This window comes from Paramisgurnus dabryanus, chromosome 2 (assembly GCF_030506205.2).
Source record: "Paramisgurnus dabryanus chromosome 2, PD_genome_1.1, whole genome shotgun sequence".
In the NCBI taxonomy this organism is placed as follows: domain Eukaryota; kingdom Metazoa; phylum Chordata; class Actinopteri; order Cypriniformes; family Cobitidae; genus Paramisgurnus; species Paramisgurnus dabryanus.
In genome coordinates this window covers 40,862,916-40,882,867 of record NC_133338.1, presented here as the reverse complement: position 1 = coordinate 40,882,867, position 19,952 = coordinate 40,862,916, and the positions used below count along the sequence as shown (strand labels likewise).

The 19,952-nt window shown below is 37.5% G+C and overlaps 3 protein-coding genes across 3 annotated transcripts in view; 1 reads left to right on the top strand and 2 right to left on the bottom strand.

Moving 5' to 3' along the window:
- Window positions 1–1,549: 1,549 nt before the first annotated feature.
- igf2a (insulin-like growth factor 2a) lies at window positions 1,550–5,733 on the bottom strand. Its single transcript, XM_065289229.2, has 4 exons — window positions 5,580–5,733; window positions 5,056–5,194; window positions 3,821–3,996; window positions 1,550–3,058 (listed from the first exon to the last, which is right to left on the bottom strand). The coding sequence occupies exons 1-4, from the start codon at window positions 5,619–5,621 to the stop codon at window positions 2,819–2,821; spliced, it is 597 nt and encodes a 198-aa protein (XP_065145301.1). The 5' UTR covers window positions 5,622–5,733; the 3' UTR covers window positions 1,550–2,818.
- Window positions 5,734–8,303: 2,570 nt separating this feature from the next.
- cpt1aa (carnitine palmitoyltransferase 1Aa (liver)) lies at window positions 8,304–17,830 on the bottom strand. The gene is made up of 19 exons (XM_065289230.1): window positions 17,664–17,830; window positions 17,044–17,203; window positions 16,434–16,576; window positions 15,990–16,161; window positions 15,371–15,475; window positions 14,799–14,936; window positions 14,626–14,703; window positions 14,334–14,441; window positions 13,265–13,349; window positions 12,440–12,635; window positions 12,161–12,349; window positions 11,891–11,996; window positions 11,386–11,502; window positions 11,107–11,271; window positions 10,835–10,966; window positions 10,591–10,743; window positions 10,296–10,409; window positions 10,046–10,138; window positions 8,304–9,932 (listed from the first exon to the last, which is right to left on the bottom strand). The coding sequence occupies exons 2-19, from the start codon at window positions 17,182–17,184 to the stop codon at window positions 9,846–9,848; spliced, it is 2,322 nt and encodes a 773-aa protein (XP_065145302.1). The 5' UTR covers window positions 17,185–17,203; window positions 17,664–17,830; the 3' UTR covers window positions 8,304–9,845.
- Window positions 17,831–18,658: 828 nt separating this feature from the next.
- Window positions 18,659–19,952, top strand: part of mfge8a (milk fat globule EGF and factor V/VIII domain containing a) — a 47,460-nt gene continuing 46,166 nt past the window's right edge. Inside the window, exon 1 of the mRNA XM_065289236.2 lies at window positions 18,659–18,846. Within this exon, the coding sequence (XP_065145308.1) occupies window positions 18,702–18,846 (145 nt within the window). The 5' untranslated portion in view covers window positions 18,659–18,701. The remainder of the gene's footprint in view (window positions 18,847–19,952) is intronic.

Sequence of the window (19,952 nt, the reverse complement as noted above, 5' to 3'; positions counted from 1 at the left end):
GAAATTAATCACATTTCAGATGGTTTTAAAGATGATTTGCAATGTTGAATTAAATTTAGGATTGTCGTTTGTTCACATACTTTGGCCATGCATAAAAGGATTTGGAATTGGACGGTGAGCCGCCTCGTCACGGCCCATCAACAAATGTCGATGAAGACAGATGACAAGTGAATGATTAATGTCCTCACTATATTTTTGGTGTCACTATATTTGTCTTTTGTGGACTCGTTCAATGTTTCACAGCAGAGGGTTTTTCAGCAGTCACTTATTTGCTCCGGATTAATTTCAGCATTTGCCTTCACATCAGACAGCAGATATTTTTCTCAGTGGGGCATCTATAGTTGCAGCCTTTACTTCACACAATAGACCGAACAACAGGCACACTGTGACATTGCGAATCTGTTCTTCAAGGAATGGGTTGTCCTTGATTAACTCTTTACTAGCTAGACATCTTTCAGCTTGAAGCTTATGAGTAATTCCACGTACACAAGTACCATCATCCATTTAACCGACAAAATGGCTATGAACAAAGGAACCACAAATACAGTACAAATCATCTGGCTAATGCACACAAACACATCCTTTAGTTCCCACGACACAACAGACACAAGAGGAGCAGAGCAGATTAAAGACGATGCAGACAGCTGATGGATTGACTGAGCGAGCAAGTGAAAGAAGCTAGGCGTCTTTGAAGTTGAGCCTTCAGGTATCATTCCTGTCTTCCCTCATATTGCTAATAGCTGCGCAAACCTCAGGCTTAGAGAAAACAGCCGTGCACTTAAGGCTCGAGTCACATCTTAAATCACATCTAAGTCTTACATAAACAACCCCAAAGCACAAACGCATGCAAATTAATATCTGGCATTTGGACTTTCCAAAAATTTAGGAAAGGTATGAAGTTGACTGCTACTGCAGGTTTGGGCCCGTAAAGTTTTGTAGGTTTGGGGTGGAGCAGGGATAAATGAATGGGATAAACACGGAACGTGCTGCTGCTGATGTATGACACCTTAACATTATACTGTAAATAGGCAAAATGTATTACTGTTAAAATCAGCACTTGGATTTTTATCGGCTGTCTACCAAATATTAGGAGATGGTGATTATCAGTATCAGATAAAGCATAAAATCTCTCCAGGTGAAATTTGGTTGCTGCATTGATTTTTTTGTACTAAAAGTATCTTCATAAAAATAAGATTAGCCGTATAACCAAACCGTGAGGGCACTACGAATGAGACGGTGCGCAGCTGATATGAAGCCTACCCGGTTCGGCATGGGATCAAGGTTAGTCAGCATATTAGGAATAAGTGTTCCCCAGCATTTACCTTTCCCTTAGGGCAGCCAGGTCACTGCCTGTGTGAAATGAGATAAAAAAAAACAAGCACAATCTAAAGTATGCACTTGTATGCACGTACCAGGTTGAGTATGTACTGTATGCACTTGTTTCGCAGCTCCAAATGCATTCCAAAAGCTATAAATTTATCCACCTACCAAAGACACACACTCAGTGGTTGTGTAAGTCACGTAAGCCAAAAAACTGAGACAAGACAACTTTAGAAGCATCCATTTACTTTACTTAAAAAAGTAGACGTAACATTTTTGGTACATACAGTATAGCATCTACATACAATAGCAGAACAACTAAAATAAAATAATGTACAAAAAAAATTGGCATTTGTGCATGAAATCTCTCATTGGGACTGATTTGTATGGGTTTTATATCAAAATAAATAATGCCTTGATACAGTGCCATTGCTTAAGAGAAAATGTTTGGTGGCTCAATTTGCAAGACTTGTCATACAAGGGTTAATGACAAGACAACATCTTATGAGACTTTGCACACATATTCAAGTATTTCTTTTCAAGCAAAATCACTGGAATACTACAATTGTATGTTGAAAATATGTTATTGCGTATTTGTTTCCCTTTAAAAACATATATTGATGTTTCATTTGCATACATGTAAAATACTGTCTAAATAACAGTGAAGATAAATTGCAAAGATAAAATGGCAGAGACTCTGGAAACTGGAAATAGGAATGTTATGGTACAAGTATGTGACACCTTAAAACATGCAAGACTGTTCTTGCCCAAAGTCCAAGATGATTTGGTTAGCGTCAATATTTTGTGATGTTTCCTGCCTTCCCTTGCAACGCTATCTCGAATGATAGCAAAGGCCTTCACATTCATTCTCCAGGGCACCGAACATGATTCTTGAACAGCCAATTCTGTTCCAAACAAGAAGTATTTTAAAATTGTCTTTTGAATACAGTCTTGTTTTTCCTAAAACGGAAAAACTTATTTTGCAAGTCTATTTGCAAGGTAGCACCATAACGTTTTCATTTTTCGCAGTTCATAAAAAATAGTGCTGTTTAACATCAGTCCTTGGCTTTGCACAGCCAGCCATAATTTTTCTCCTTTCATTTCTTCGGTTTTCATGCCACAGGGTGACACTTTAAAGGTGCAGATTAAGGACTCTAACGTTGATAAATGTATTCCTTAAAAACAAGACATTCGAAAAAGGGTGCAAGCAAAACAGAACCATAATTGCTTTTGCAAACTGCAGATTTTTGTGCAATCTATCAAGTTCCTCGGTTTCAGTTCTGGACGTCTCCGTGATGTTCACCAACACTGCATTCAACTGTCTTGCTGTGTGGACCACCTCAGTACATTCGCTTTCAGTGTTAACTTCTGTTGGTTCGAATTGTGGTAACACAGAGTGTTCATAATCTGGTTTTGACAAAGACGGCGAGTGGCATGATTCTTGAAAAAAGTGCCTCTACTGACCAACACCTGGGGTATAATCCAATGTTTGTTGCACTTAAGAAGCAACCGCTTTCGATAAGTGGTGATCAGGATGTATGGAAGGACGTCTGTCAGGGAGGGTAATGAGGGGTCTGTGTAAATCGATTTGCTCCCTCTCTTGAACTTTCTCCATCTCTCTCCTGAACTTTTTGGCGAGCAGGATGGAAGGTACCCCTCTCCTTAACCTCTGGGCATCCTTTTTTTGCCACACTTCATATCTGGAATACTTCAAACCAAGAGGCCTTCTTGTGATATCCTACAAAAAAAATTGAATTACATTTGAATAACATCCCTTTCAAGACATTTTCATAATACATTATTTTTGCATCAGCATTTTAATCCAACTGATAGCAGACATAATCTAATAGCCGCATAACATGTCACTTTTTGTTGCACTGCTGTCCCAGTACAGTAAATACATAACTGACCAACATCAGACTCCACCAAATGAGGATTTGGAAAACAGCTGAAGACAACCTTTCCAGCCTAATGCTCTCAGGCTGAGCGGGGCTTCTGATTGGCTCGTGATACAAATGTACTGTTCTCAAGTGGGACTAACTATTGTGTTGTTGGGTTGTTTGTTTTTTGTTGTTTTGAAATCCAAGGCATGGCCAGCTGGCCTACTGTCTTGCCAACGCTTAACATATTTCCATGCCAAGAGCACATGGCACAAAAATTTGCCAGAATGCGGCACAACACTTGTACTAGTTTCGGTGCTTTGAGTAATGACATCATTCCAATCGCCTTCCAATAAAGTTTCATGGCATTACCATGAGTTCTGTTCGTGAACCTGCCTACATCAATGCTGGTAGTAAATCATCTTCAATGCATTCTGCAAGTTTTCCACATTGCAATCAGCAATTCCAAGAAACTAGACATGGTTAATATTGATTTCAGTGTGATAAAACAGGCTTCTGTCTGACTAGCTGTCTAGCCTCAGTCTGTGTTTGTGGGTTCAGCAAAATCATTGTGCCGGGCTACAGACTGGGGGGAAGGGGAGATAAGAAGCTTGATGTACCTTGTGAAGAGCCTGTGACACTGGGAAGATCTGCAGTGAGGTGGAGGAAACATCTCGCTCGGTCTTCACAGGTTTCGCGCAGTACTGCTCCAGCAGACGCAGCTCGCAGCTCCGAAAGCAGCATTCCTCCACTATCCCTCTCTGTGGACGGCGGCTGTTTGATCTGTTTGGCCTGCCTGGGTGGGGGAAGAGAAGGTAAGCGATGAACACCGGGTTTTCCCTGGAAAGGAACCAATGCTACCAATTCACACCCTATTGTTTATATTTCACCAAATCCCACATGTGGTTGTCGGCATGTTTCTAGGATTTCTGAAATTTGAGACGGCATGAACAGATCCTTCATGTCCTGTTTTTTTTTTCTCCTGCTAACCAGTGTTAAAAAGAACCTCACTTTAAAGCCAGGACTTTAAACGGTTACGAACAACAGTGCACTGCAGAAAACCAAATATTGTTTTATTTTCCCAGGGATGTGTGAATAGCTATCAAAATGGATCCTGTAACCTTGCCATTTGCCTACTAAACAAAGATAAAAGATAAAGAACAGCAGGAGAGGTACAAAAGGGGGAAGTCCACAGTCATCTGATAGGAATAGAACAGAGAGAGAGAGAGAGAGAGAGAGAGAGAGAGAGAGAGAGAGAGAGAGAGAGAGAGAGAGAGAGAGAGAGAGAGAGAGAGAGAGAGAGAGAGAGAGAGAGAGAAAGAGAAAGAGAGAAAGAGAAAGAGAGAAAGAGAGAGAGAGAGAAAGAGGGAGAGAGAAAGAGGGAGAGAGAGAAAGAGGGAGAGAGAGAAAGAGGGAGAGAGAGAAAGAGGGAGAGAGAGCAAACAACTACTATTTAATAAATTATTGCAATTTTAGTGCCGTCTTAAATACTAAATGTCAAGGAAAATCTGCTGCCACAAATTTTTATTTATGCTTTTGGTAGAAGCCTTTATCCAAACCGGCTTACAATGCATTTAATCTATACATTTTTTTATCAGTATGCATGTTCCCTAGTATCGAACCCATGACCTTTGACATAACATTGGTACCAACTGACCAACAGCAAAACAGTTTACATTTAACAACATTTACCACTTGAACAAGTAGACTTGACATGCCCTTAGTGATAGCTATCGACAATGATGCAAACATGAACAAAGACATTCACTAAGACATTCACTAAGACAACATAAATGAATGTGCTTCTTTAAGTTTATATTTCCTGACAGCTATCATTATGAAGTGTTACACTTACTGATATAAAAGCCGCTGTCTCCACACACGAACTGCAAAGTGTCCACTAGTTCACCACCGCACAGTGTCTCTGTCATTTCTCCTTGATATGTGTACATTAACAACAACAACACCATGAAGAGGATTCTCGGCGAGGACATCTGTAAAACGAAAACAATGTCTGGGTCAGTTCGTAGTAAAATCGTATTACTCAAATTTTGCGCGTAACGAAAGGCCCACTAAGGTGATTGGGTTGTTTTTCAAGGTTGTGAAAAGGACACTGAGCATATGATACAACAAAGTTCAATGTAACTGATGAGACGCTCCATTGTCCCTATCAATGATACAATCAAGCAAAAGTATCCAAGAATGATAGCTGACAATGTAATGCAAAACTAAAGTTTATCTAACATTCTGTCATTACTGTAACGCAAAAATATACATTTATTAACAACTTTCTATATGTGAATGAAAGCATGCAAATATAAAACATGCTAAAGATAGTACTGTTAAGACTCTAATCATGTCATTATCACTTTTCCTTACCGTTGTTCGGCACGTTAAACAGAATAGATGGTAAAAATCCATGTTGTCCGTTTTGTGAAAAGAGACTGTTACTGAAACGTTGCTTTTGTTTAATTTCCAGTCTATTGCATATCTTAGAGTGATGCTTGCGGCTGTCTCAAAGTTCAGAGGACAGGCAATGGATATGTAGTGAGAGGCAATTTATACTAACACCCGCCCCTCGCACCCCCAGCACAGTGTGCGCTTGCGCACGTAAGATCTGGAGCGTCTTTTTCTCAAAATCTTTGATTTTAAATTAAAATCAATGAATACGCTGTTTTCCAGATATGAGCGACCATTTATATTTATTAAGAAAAAATAACCTAGTCAAACTTAACATTTGCCATACTTCTTTTCTCGTGTATTTTCTTATATTCATTTTTTATATATTTATCTTTTTTTGAAAGTTGCCGCTCGATTCGTAGCAAACGATTTATCCTTACCCTGTTTGATTCTTGCGTCATTACCCAACAACGAAAAGCAAATTAGTTACCTATTTTAGGAAACCGTGTTACGCATAGTTACAAGAATATTGTGAAAGTGTAGCGCGCACTACTGGTTATTCTTTGAACGCACACTCGGCTTGAGTACCTGTTCACCAAATGACGATGCGCATTCTTAGTCAAATAGCCCCTGTTTTAAAATACCTTTTGGCAACAGGTCAGCCCCAGGAATTTTAATTGAGGGAACATTCTTGCTTCTCACCATAACAAAGGGGGTTGCATTCCAGTGAATGCAGACAGACGTAGCGTGCTTAAATTTCACTCTCAACTGTTGTTTACCCATTGTGTGTGCGCGCGCGCAGTCTCACGCGAGAGACCTAAGGTGTTATATTTTCTTTAAACTTAGTTTCATGTGCTATTCGTGACTTTTTATTGAACACAGATGCATTTTTTTCTGCAGGATTTATAATTTACAGACCCAGATGATGCATTGTGCAATGTGCTGCATTTGCTGCAGTCCACACAACTAATTTCTCTCTAATTTCGTAAATGTGACTTTCAACCAATGTAACAAACACATATAATGAAAAACAATGCATTAAAACAGACCAAACAGCTGGCAGGTGTCTATACAACTGGACAGATGAAGCATATTGAAATTTTTGTTCACAATCAGTTCTCAAAGTTGTGAAGTATTTACTAATTAATGTTTTTTTAAGCTTTTAAAATGGCACATGGGTATTTTCAGACACCAAGTTAGGGTAAATAAAATGCTGACGTTATAAAGTGGAAATGGGTGAGCACTGAACATGCCCTAACATGCCTCGTTCAAACTGGACATGATGGATCTGTAGCAAAACACATCCATTTTCTGTCTGAAAAAGCAGCCAGTATCATGTAAAGTTGTAATTTTACTGGTAAAAAAAAATTAATTGGAAATAGTTTGACTTAAAGGCTAATAATATTATTTAATGAACTTATGAAAAACAATGTATAATTTTATTACTGTCAATTATGCCCTTACGTTTCGTAAGATGAGATATTTGCAAATACACTGGTCCAACATAATAAAGCCTCACCTGTGATAATGTACTAGATAAGGCCCCAGTCTGCAAATGACATTTTTTTAGTGTTTGATATTGTTTATAAACACATTGTGGTATTACCTTGTGTCGTGGCACGTGGCACACTCTAGTGGCACAAATTGATACAGCCAGGGTAAAACTTTAATATTAATGTATTTTTATTAATCTGGTTACACTTAGGCAATGATAAAATAAATACAAATTAAATTTAAAAAAAAACTATTTTTAGATACTTTTAGAGGAAATAGATTTGTAGAACATTGCTAGATTAAATCTGATATCTAAAAATCAATAAAAAGTGGATTTCCTTGTGGAGTAATATCATATGTAGCTCTCTGGTGTGGAGTTTCAGACATTGTAGATGCATAAACTGTTGTCCTCAGCAGCACTATGAGATTGAAAGAGTCAAGGGCAAAGGGAAGCTGGCGTGTGCTCTTGTTTCATGTTCCCACGGCATATATCCACACATCTGGCCAGAAGGCAGTCAGCTTTTATTTATAGTACTTAGTAGAATGACAGCCATTTTTTCACTTTGTAATGAATACCTTCCTTTTTATATACATACATAATTCTTAATCTTTACATAAGGATGCTTTTAGACATTTACTGGATGAATTAGAGGTCAAGAGAAAAACTATAAGTTTTAAACTTGCTTATAATAAATGGATACTTCTATTCTGCCTGATAGATACATTTTCAGAAGCAGTACCCACCATGGTCTCAGATTTTTTTGCTTAAGTTATAGTTTGTAAATTGTATACTAAACTTGATCAATTTTAAAGAGAAACGACTTCTGAAGTCAAAGATCATCAGATCTGTTATGATTTCTTATGTAATGTTGATGTATTATATTATACACTCAACAAACACTGTTATGTTATTTTAAAACAACATAACCTACCCAAACCTACCCATTGGGTTAAAATAAACCCAAACATTTTTTTTTAGATTTGACCCAACAATGGGTTAAAGCAAACCAGTATTTTGGGGTGAGACAACCCAACGGACTGTAATAATCACCCCTTTTAGACTCAACTTTGGGTTGAAAAAAACCCAGCATTTTTTGGAGTGCATTATATTATATATTCCTACATAACATTAAATTTTACACTAAAATAGCTACTATATAATATATTAATTATAATAGACAATTAAGAATTCTACCACAATAGTTATGATATTGTTATTGTTGTTCTTTATTTTTTGATCTTTTCTGAAAAGAAAACTGAGAATAATAATTGATATTGCAAGAACAGATGTGTTAAACAAAAGGTCATGTGTGGCAAATAAGGTAATCAAAATAAGTATTTTTTCATGAAAAAAATATCCAAATATGTCTTAACATGTACAATGTATTTTTCACAATTTTCAGCCTCACACATTGAACAGAGATCGATCCAGGAATATAAAAGGAAAACAGTTTAGAGAAGAACATTGCAAAGGAAAAGTTGCGTACAATCAGTTTCTTCCAAGCAGTTTGTAACACTTAAATAATATTTTGGCAAGTAGTACATCAATCACTGGTTTATGTGGGGAAAACTTTAACAGCATTGAGATTGGATCTGTTATTCTGGATCTGCATTACTTTTGAAAAAGTTGCCTTATTGCTGACATAACCTAACCAAGCTCCTTCAGCTGCATTTATAAAAACATTTCTGGTATTTAACCATAGGTTTTCTCATGGAAACTAGATATGTGGAGCTGAAAAACATCTGCTCATTGATGGTCAGCCAGTTCATGAAGCAGGTGGGAAATGGGTACACCCGGCTAGATGCTGAGTATGTCGAGTTTGATGAAGCAGAGGAAATATTGCATTTATTCATTAATAGGATTCGGCTGTAACATTAAATGCTTCACATGCATCGTTAAAAGGCATACTGAGGAAGTCATTGTAACATCAGGGGCAAACATGTTATAAGTGAAACTTAACATATTTTTCCCCTTTGTTTCAGGTGGCGTCCCACTTAAACTAAAATAATGTATTTCTACATTTTCCAAAAAATAACGTAAAACCTTAAAAGGAACTTAAGAACATAATGAAGGCAAAAAAAAATGTACATTTATGTGAAGATGCATTATATGAGCATCAGCACCTTCAATAAAATAAATAACAGCAAGTTGATATAAGGTTTAGGGATATTCGGTCGGTCAGAAGGTGTAATTCCATCCTTCCCCTCATCTCTTAATATGGAGCAATGGAAACAAAAGAAGACAAATGCAGAGCTGTGCTTTCCTTCAATTTACAATTGAACATTTCAGTTAGGATAACAGATCAAAGCGCCAACAAAAGCCAGGCCAAGCTAATTATTAATATGCTTCTTTTAACAGTCATGAGAATATTTCATCTTTTTGTGGATTTAGTTAAGATAGATTTAGTTAAATATACTGAGTGCCAGAAACATGTCTTGGTAAATAAGGTCCTGATAATGAAATGCTTTACATTTCACATCACCTGCATTGAACTGTTGAGTGAAGACACATGTTAAGGCACCAACACATACCATCACAGAATGAGATTCCTTGAAGAAACTCACACTTGCTCCCTATTTCTCTCTTTTATATGCAGCATCTCTCACAAACATGCAAACAAACAAGACAACAAAAGAAAAAGGTTCATCAAAAAAAAAAAAAAAAAAAATTCAAGTTTCTCTCAACAATAATAATGCAGACCTATAGTTCAGGTAAAAATTTAAAATGTGTATATTTTTCCACCAATCAAATTACTTTGGGTTGTTAGTGTCGAGCTGAAAGAGATCAAGCATATCAAGCATTGCTTGTCTGATATTGTTTCCAAACCGATGAGAGTCCTGAAAGAGGAAAAAACTATTAGAAGAAAAGCTAAATGCCTGAAACAACCGTAACAGTTTGTGCAATAAGCAGCCCTGTATATTGTATAATTGAATTTCAATTACGATCTTACCGTCTCTGGGCTGGAACGCTTGGAAGAGATGTGGAAATTGATGAGGTTTTCTCCGACAATCACATATGCCACACCATAACCATCATCAGCAACCTGCCATAATAAAAGCATGAAAACGTTTTATCGGATAAACTGTAAGATTATCTAACGTTCTTTTAAAAAAATCCTTATATTACATACTGTCAAATATTATAGCATTTTTATACAAGGAATTATTGTGACAGTTTGTTCACATAAACAAAAGACTCACCGGTCCGAACCCCCCTCCGCTTGTAACATACTCGGGGTGTCTCACCAGGTCAAACAGCTCCAGCTGCTGTAGAGGAGTTTGACTGGTGGAGAGTTTCCAAGGCTCTGATAGCACCTAGATGGAGGGCAAGAAATTTGCATTTAAATAAATTGTACCTAATAATAATAGCAACAACAGTTGCATCATCCTAAGATTGCAGTGGCAGACACTGTCATTAATTTTTAGATAATGTTTTGTGTTACTGGTTCCCACTAGCTTTGTAAAAGATTATATGGATATAAGATATAAAACGCACCTCTTGGAGAAAAGGAGAGTCCTGCCCAAGATATTTAGACACTACGTAGAGGCAGAAGAGATGGCGGTCAATGCCCTTGCCAGTCATTGCCAGTCTGTACATCTGCTGGTGTTTCTCAGCAGCCAGCTTCAGTAAGCCGAGTTTCTGTTCTCTCTACAAAAAGATGAGCAAAAAAAATCACAATTTGTTTCTCAGTGAATCCCCCCAAAGAGTTTAAAGCACTACTGTATATTCTGTACGCTACCGTGTCGTTGTTGACCATGGAGCGAACAAAGGCACACGACTCCACAGTGCAGGAGCGCACTGTTTCTGTTCGTCCTTCTTTGAATAAACGTGTCATTGATGCCTCATAAGTCAAGCAAAACTTCCCTTTGTCCTGGTCAGTACAAAAAAAAAAAAAAAAACATTAATATCATTTTCAAAGAAGAAATCCAAAGTATCTTTTGAAAAAGAACATTTTGCATTTTGCTGATGAAATACATTTTTTTTTATATGGATATTAAAAGGAGAGCTCACTTTAAAATGGGCCAGTTGTAGTGCAAGCTGGATAAAGGCATCTGGGCTGGTCCTACACTTCTTGATCAGGCCTTTTCCAAAGTCACTGAAGGGGATGATGTGAGAATCCACATCATCAGCCAAAGCCTCAGCCACAGACAGAGAGTTGGTGATCATCGTCTGGCACTGCCATAACAATACAAACCCAAAAGACAATGTCATATACTCTTAACGAGATAAAAGAAACTAGGGTTATTTGATCCACACAATTTCTGCCAAGTGTATTACACAAACACTGACCTCAGGTGGGATACTCCACTGGAGCCTTTGCGGTCCTGGGAGATGAGGGTGAGGTTCTCCTTTACAGTGACCATCTGCTGCGTAGCCCAGCTTAACAGGGTCCATCGAGAGCACATGCTTTATGAAAAATGACATTAGATGCAGATGTAATTATTACGGTAAATCAGTATGATAAACATAGGGAGAGTTTTAAGTTTGTGCTTGGAGGGCACCTACCGGCAAACAAGGGTACTGCATGCTTTGAAATTAGTGAGAGTGTGGCTTCCTAGTTTTTAAATGTGGTGTAAATAAATTAAAACTATTTTAGTTTAAAGTAACTCAGTCTATCCATTTAAATAATAAGATTATACATTCTCATATTTCTATTCATAAAAGACTCTCGGGGGGGCATTGCCCCCCTGCCCCCCCAAACTCCACCTCATGATAAATAGGAATTAACTGTGAAAAACGAACTTAATATTTTTGTGTACTGTAAATAGATGTGTGTGTTGGTGTGTGTAGATACCTCCCAGAGGTGGCCAATGATGGGAGCATCAGCCCAGCTGTGTTCTGCATTAATGCCCATTGTTCCATTCTTGAAAATGATCATGTTGAAGGACTTATCAAACCACCTACGGAAATTAAGCATTCATTCAAAGTAAGCATTCATTCAGTGAAGTAACTTCAAGCCCACACACTTTGTGAAGTACAGCACTGATATTTAGACTCACAAAACATTCTCAAAAGGTGCATGCAGGGATGTCTCTCCTTACTCATGCTGTGATTTCTTCCTCACCTATCATAACATTTCCCGTGGAGCAGGGATTTGGCGTAGCGGTCCAGGGACTTCACAGGATCGTTTAGATCATAGCGCTGCTCTGTATCATCCAGAGTAACAAAGAAAGCAGCCTTCTCCACGGCATCCAAAGACTGTTTGTTCCTGCCGTGTCTAAAGTATGCATTACGGGCACACGCCCAAGGCACTCTGAAAGACAAGATTTAACTGGCTGAATACGAATCTAAAATAGTTAATTAAAGAAGCATGATGGTCCTGGTGGGTGTGTGTTTTAAATACCTGTTTCCTGCAGTAAGGGCAGCGAGGTTTTCCTCTCCAGGCTGCGGCTCTGACGTGTCCATCAGGATTCTCTCCATCTGCTGCTCTATCTCCCGTGGCAAAAGCAACCGTCCATCATAGAAAAGCCACACTTTAAAGTAGCGGCCCCGGTGAAACACCACAATATGTCGGCTGTCGGACACATGCTGAACAGAGTCTAAAAGGAGAAAAAGAAAACACTTACTGTATGCACTGTATGTAATGTATGCCCCATAAATTGTTTACTTTAATAAGTCAATTAATTTTACATAGAACTAAATAAGATAACAGATTAAAAAAATAATAGTTGGTAAGTAGTTAGCCAACATTTAAAATAGTCAAATGATTATGGAGTAAATGTACTGTGTGTCCTAATAAGACCATAATAATAAAAAATATAAATAAATATTTGGGTGAAGGGGGTTGGTAGTGACATGAGGACTGTTACAATGAAGGTGTCTGAAAGCTAATAAATGAACAAATATGAACTACCGGTACACATGCTTGATACATGCATTAAATGAAATCTCTAATGAGACACAGAGCTTTGAAAGAGCACTCAGTTTCTGGATTTCTAAGGCAGTGTTTTGTGGCATGCAACAACTTCTCAAAATAAATGGGCACCTAAAGGTGTTTGTGTTAGTCGATCTAAAAGAAGTGTATCGCCTGTAACCTAATCTAATAAGCAGTTGTTTTTCATAAGCTTGTTATCTTTTCCATTTTAACTTAATGGAAAGCATTGCTGTTCATTCCCTGTGTACGGGGAACAATTGAATTCGGGGCAAATACAGTGTCAGTGTTCAGTACCTGTTTCTATGCCTGGGATGCGACTTGTGTTGAACATACGCTCATATTGGGACGAGCACATGGGGATGGTGTTTTGAAGCATAAGCTGTGAAGGAGAGAGGAAGAGGTCAAATGAAAGACGGAGGGAGGTACGGTTGTGGGTTTAACAAACCCTACGGGATAAAAGGTGCCACAAATCACTGCTGTGCGGACCTGAGAGAACTACATCATTAGGAAACTACAGCAATGGGGATCCTGGTCAGAAGAATTAGCAAAAGAAAAACACAAAATTTTAAGGCAGTGAAATGAATAGAGAGGAGTTTTAAGCAGCACGGCCCAATGTCACCAGCTTGTCATTACAAAGTCTTAGCTTAGCTAATGCAGGGATTTCAACCTTGCTCCTGCAGAGTCACTTTTCCACAGGGAAAAGCACCATTCCTAATCAAACATCGAACCAAACCTTGGTTTGGCTGGACTCTGGGTCTACAGGGCAAGACTGAAAAATCCTGTCCATGAAAATAATGCACAAATAAAAAATGTAATGAAAAATGTGCCTATTATTCAGCGAAAGGAAATCAACTGATGACACGTGGCCAGAGGCAGAAGTCGATCTATTGTGTGCAGACAGTCTATTCTTACCCCTCTCCTGACCTGGGATGCGGCATGTATTAAATAACCGCTCCCACTGCGCAGAACAGAGTGGAACGCTGTTCGCTAGCACAAAAAGCTGCACCATTATGACCATATCATCAGGAGGCATGAAACAGAAACATTTATATCATCAAATAAAAAACTGATATCCATAATGACAGGTCAGGTCAGTCAGGGTACTCAACAGGCAAGAAAAAACAAAAGATTGCCACCTTTATTGCCACAATTAGAGTTATTATAAATCATTGGTGTTACGGTCACAAAAATCTAGTGCTATATCCATTTCTTTTTATTTTATTAGTTCATCAGCTATCTGCTCTGACCCCAAAACTGACCAATTAACTTTTTAGACACGTCAGTCATGATATAAGTACTGAGCACATTTGCAGCAGATTTGTTGTGATGTGAAGATGCAGTAAAATATAGTTGTTTGTCTAACCGGCTTAATCTGAGCCCGGTCCAGTTTCCTCCTGTAAAGCATGATGGCATGAATGGCATTACCAGCTCTCGCTGCTTGCAGATGTGTGGGAAAAACATACAGAAAGTCCTGTTCGGAGAAAAAAAAAAAAAGGATTTAGGGCCTTTTACAACAATAATAACATATCAAATCATAAATTTATTCAAAAGAGACCTACACTGTTTTGCTTACAGTCTCTTTATTGACTTTATCTACGCACTACGAAAGTATTACAGGTTGCATATGCCATATAACACAAGATCATTTACAGTACCATTGCATAATAGTTGCTGTTAACCATGATTGGCCCACGACCTCTCAAATAGATATATTCTTCCCACCAATCACTGACCTGAAACACAAAGCATAAATGTGACACCTATTGTATGCAAGAACAGTAGCAGATCAGCTCTTTATTGAGAGATTTGCAAAACTTGCTACACTTACGTAATTGGTGGCCCACCAATACTTCAGTTTGAGGTACCACTGAAGTTTTGGTCCAAGGTTCTTTTGAAAGTCCAGCGCAAGACTTTCCATTCTTTGGTATTCCTCATCATTCAGGAGTGCCCGGACTGACTCAAGATACTACAGGTCACATTTAAGAAAACAAGACAACACAGCAAAGCTAAAATTCACACATAAATTCAAAATCCAGAAATCTGTGTTAATTAAAATCCAAGCACAATGTTGGTTATGAGCTCCAGTAACTGTGGCTTTATTGATTCAAATTAAAACTAAGCTAGTTTGGTTTTTCCAGTACCGTTTTTTAAACAGCGTGCCATGCATGTTTTAGTAAGTTAACTCACTTCATTCACGCTATGCCACCAACCTCTGACGTCAGTAGATACTCACCTGAGTTAACTCTGAAAACAAGTGACCAAAAGGCACATTGAAAACTATAAATAAAAATCTAGCTGTTGCTGCTGGCTTACTAATCTGATACTTACACATACAGTATAAGTTAACAATAACATTTTAAATCTTGTTACTGAATAACCAATGATTAAAAAATAACTCACTCTCTTCATTGTGTCCTTCACAGAGGGCAGAGGTAAATGAGGAAGTGAAGTCTGGAAGCTGTATAGCATTGGTGTTTGCATGCCCGAAAAAATCTTCATTAGTATCTGAAAGTCCACAGAGGTTTATTGATTATAAACAACCAACAATGACACAGGTTTAAACACACAGGAAATATAAATAATCAGTAGATGGCAGTAAAATAAATAAATTCCAGCTCTTATCAAATCCTGCAAATATTTTAAGATCTTTAAGGTCTTTTATTCATGTCATCTGTAAAGACGTGATCTGTAATAATTTACTCAAAAATCTTGCTTTTCACATCAGTTTCTTATTTTACAGAGTATAAATCAATATATATTCTTTTGCATTCAGCAAAAAGTAGTCTAAAAGATTATTTGGTTTGTTGTTAAACATTGACTTTATTGTTTACCACAAGGAGTGGAATCAATAAGCAGAATCGTAATGAATAAAATTCAAACAATACCCAACCCTAGTTGGCAAAGTCTTGGTCAAACATCTGAGTTTTTTAATATTATATACTCCATTTGATGGAGTGAGTACAGTATACTGTTAAATACAAGTTATATGTCCTCTAATTATTCTTAATAAAATACATACCAGCCAAAGTTGAATTTTCCAGGTCAGTTTTCCCCGGGGCCCATTCATCCAGCCATGCCAGGACAACAGGCACTTCAGGACATTCCTCATGGTAAATATGATGCCAATCCACAGACCAGTGCCCACTATGACACCTCCAACTAACATCTGATTTTGATGAGACATGTACCTACTGGAGAAAGAGAAGTATAGAGGAGCCAATTCAAATAAAACCCCTACATCAAAAATAAGACTTTCCTCACGTTCATCAAATACTTTCGCTTCAGAAATTCAGAAAGAATGTTTTCTTTGTAATAACATGTCAAACAGTTTTTCATCTGAGCTCTTCAATTAACCTCCAAGATATAACTAAATGTATTACCTCTAATATAAAGAAAACACATCATATGTGACACATACATTTTTAAAATATCTTGAAAATTATATGATATGGTATAGACATACCTGACCGGAAGATATTTCCCAAGTTTGACAAGCAAGCCTAAGGAAGGGTCCACTTTTAAATAATGTGCTCTTCCCATGTATCCTGCCATCACCAGCATGAAGCCTGGTGCACTTCCTGGGTACACCCCATTTAAAACCCCATTCTGTGAAAATTAATAAGAAAGAAGTTACCAAATCATGCACGATAAACATTATGACTTAAAAGGACAGATGCACAGATTTATCGGCTGCCAATTTTTAATTCATTTATAATATCATCTGCATCAGATATAGCATTAAAAGGCCAATATAACAAACGTAATAGTTCAAAGATGGAAGAAGGCATTTAGTTGGCTTTGTTTACAAAATCCGATGCTTTTCTCTGGTTAAATAATTATAAACTTGTCAAACCAAATGAAATGTATAAAAATATAGTTTGTCAGACATCTGTCTGAAGAAACTGTAAATGAAAGCAATAACCCCTAAGAAGTTGTGGTTTACAGTGAATTTAGAACAGCTGTTCCAAATATTTATATTGGCCCTCTTAAGTTTCTCAGTGGTGGCTAAAAATGTTACTTGTGCATCCCTATATTTATAAAAGCAAAAAATGTAAAAGACACAATCCTTGCACCTTAAACTGGACAAATCTCTTCTTCCAGGAATGAAGACCGGACAAATAGACCTGCCGAAGAGCTTCGTGACTGAGCTGAAGGTCGATGCCATCAGGGGTCACAGTGAACTGAAAGGCCACTGCCTGATGAGCTTCTGCCATCCTGAGTCAGCACTAATAACTGTGTAAAGAGCAATAATCTTTAGTACAGAATGCACACATTATATTAAAATCCTTTCATTTGCAGAAAACTTTCATGAGCTAAAATGTTTTTTTTTTTGCTTAAACTACAATATTATATAATCTTCCAGATAAGCAATAAACAGTGAAGCTGACCCATCTCAGGTTGAAATACAAGCCACACCAGTTTTTACAGACCTTAACTAGACTAGTCATTACAAATGCACATACAGATCTGATGATGTAGCTGCATTCCTCTCCCTCTACATATTACACATTCGTATTCATTTTAACTGCAAACAATATCCAGTTTAAAAGCAATACTTTAAAATCGAGCCCTTCTGGGTGAACTACAGGTGTCTATCTTCTTACATGTGGCTATGGCTAACCCGATGCGCTGTTATTATGCACATCGTGATGGTTTTATTTATTTACGTCCAACTGCCATATGCTTGACTTACCGTCTTATCTGTAGATCACTTCTCCAGGACAGATCTATAAGCTATATTACAACCGGACATTCATTAAGTTAAATATTACAACGGATTCGGTTACAAGACGACGTTTTATCCCAGATTTTTTTCGAGTTCCGTTTACTTTAACAACACAGCACAAGACTGAACCATGATAGCCCGCCCACTCTCCACCTCGTGTAAAATGTTATGACATGGCATATAATTTTTCAGTTGCACGCAAACTGGGTGCATTAATATAATTGTAGTGTGACACCTTTTACAGTTTTTAAACAGTACATACTAGATTATTTATATATTAATCGCAAAAACAAAGATATTCGTATTATATAATAAAAACCGGAAGACACAAGGCAAAAGGAGACATCACGTGCTTCATGCATGACTAATACGGAAACGCGTTTTGAGTGGATATTCCCATTGCTTTCGAAATGTCTTAACCACAAGGCTAAAAAGAATGCACTTTTTTATTATTTAATATATTAATACGTGTTTAATATGCATATCTAATTATTATATTTAATATTAAAATAGGAATACCGAACAGATGTTTTTAATGTGCTCAAAAGCGGTTAAATTCTAGACATACTTTAATACATAAGTTAGGTTGCCAAGCACAACATCTGGAAAACAGTTCATCATAACGTTGATACCCGTTGAACATTGCCTTGACTTTGAGACGGCAAAGGCTAGAGGATACAGCTACGGCCAAATCTCGCGAGATGATGGGTTTAGGTTTAGGGTTAGGTTTGGGGTGAGATTAGGATAAAACAGCAGTTCTGGATAGAAAGGGTGCAGCAGCTACCTAATCCCGTGAAATGTTGGGTTTAGAGTTAAGTTTGTGGGTAGAATTAGGATGAAAACAGCGCTCACCCGGCAAGATTTTACGAGATTTTGGCCGTAGCTGTATCACTTCTAGCCACAACCCTTTGAGACAGCGGTCCCGCCTGCTTCATCTTCAACAGAGAAAAAATGCGCGTGAACAGTGCGCGCCGCCGGTGCTTGAGCTCGTTTCCACGTTTGAGAATGACGTCAGGAGACCTAGCGGTCAAGACGTTCCGAGATTTTAGAAACAAACAGTACAGTACCATTATGAAGGCGCGGAGTCTCACCCGTTCCTGTAAAAGCCTCTTTGCCACTTTAGTCATTTGCAGTATTTATGCTGTAAATGGTAAGTTTCAATTTGTCAGTAAAATTCAATGGCTTTTTATTTATTGTATTCTGCTTTATCTAGTTCTGCTTTAATAGAGGAGACAGCTTTATTAAGACACGTTTAACTACACTGTTTTCGTTTTATCTTATCTTATTATAGTAGCCTATATTCTAGTCTAGTAAATAAAATGTGCATATTACAAAACTTTATTATAGTGCAATACAACTGTAGTTTGTTAATGTGTGGAGTTTATTTGTGGTTAATGGGCATTTCATTTAATTCATTTAGGATCCATGTCCTCATTTTCTGTTAGAAGAGTACATGACACAAAATTCTAAAATAACGGACATGGGTGAAAACAAAGTTTACATATATTGTTGGCTATATCAAAAATGTTTATTGTTTGTAACAAAAGCAGTCTGTCATGGTAGGCATTAACTTTCATGTTGCATAAATAACATATGTATGCATTTCTCACATTTATGTGTTGTATGCATGTATTCCAAATAATTAAGATTGGCTCTTAATAAATCTAAACTGTCCAGATGATACAGAAAGGTCTTGAGTTATTGTTTAACATGTTTTTAGGGAACAAAAGATTTACACTCCTTTAGAAAATTTAAAAAAATCATGTGGGATGCAAATCAGTGCATTGTTAAAATATGAAATAAAGTGGCTGTAATATACAGTATATTTAACATTTCTTGCTAAAATATATATCCAGGAACTTATACATGTAATCTTAATGAGCTCAATGGAATAACACGGGACAAATCTCACAGCCTCTCAGCAGACATGTTGTGCAACTTGTCGTTCATCTTTGAAACCTATGCAGTGTTCCATGTTCTCGCCTTTTTAATGCAAATGCGATGTTCGGCCTAAATGAAACAATGAGTTCAGATGCTTCTTAAGCAGAACACAAGCTGCAGCATGTAATTAGTTTACTGCTTGTTGTTTTATTGTGCATCAGAAATGTTTTGTTGTATTCCACTTACATTCATGCACATACATGTAGCACAAAGTTATTCTTCTCCTGATCACGATCACATTTGTCCTTTGTTTGAAGTGCATGTCTGCAGTTGAAGGTTCAACATCCACATTGGTTATGCTACTCACATCACTTA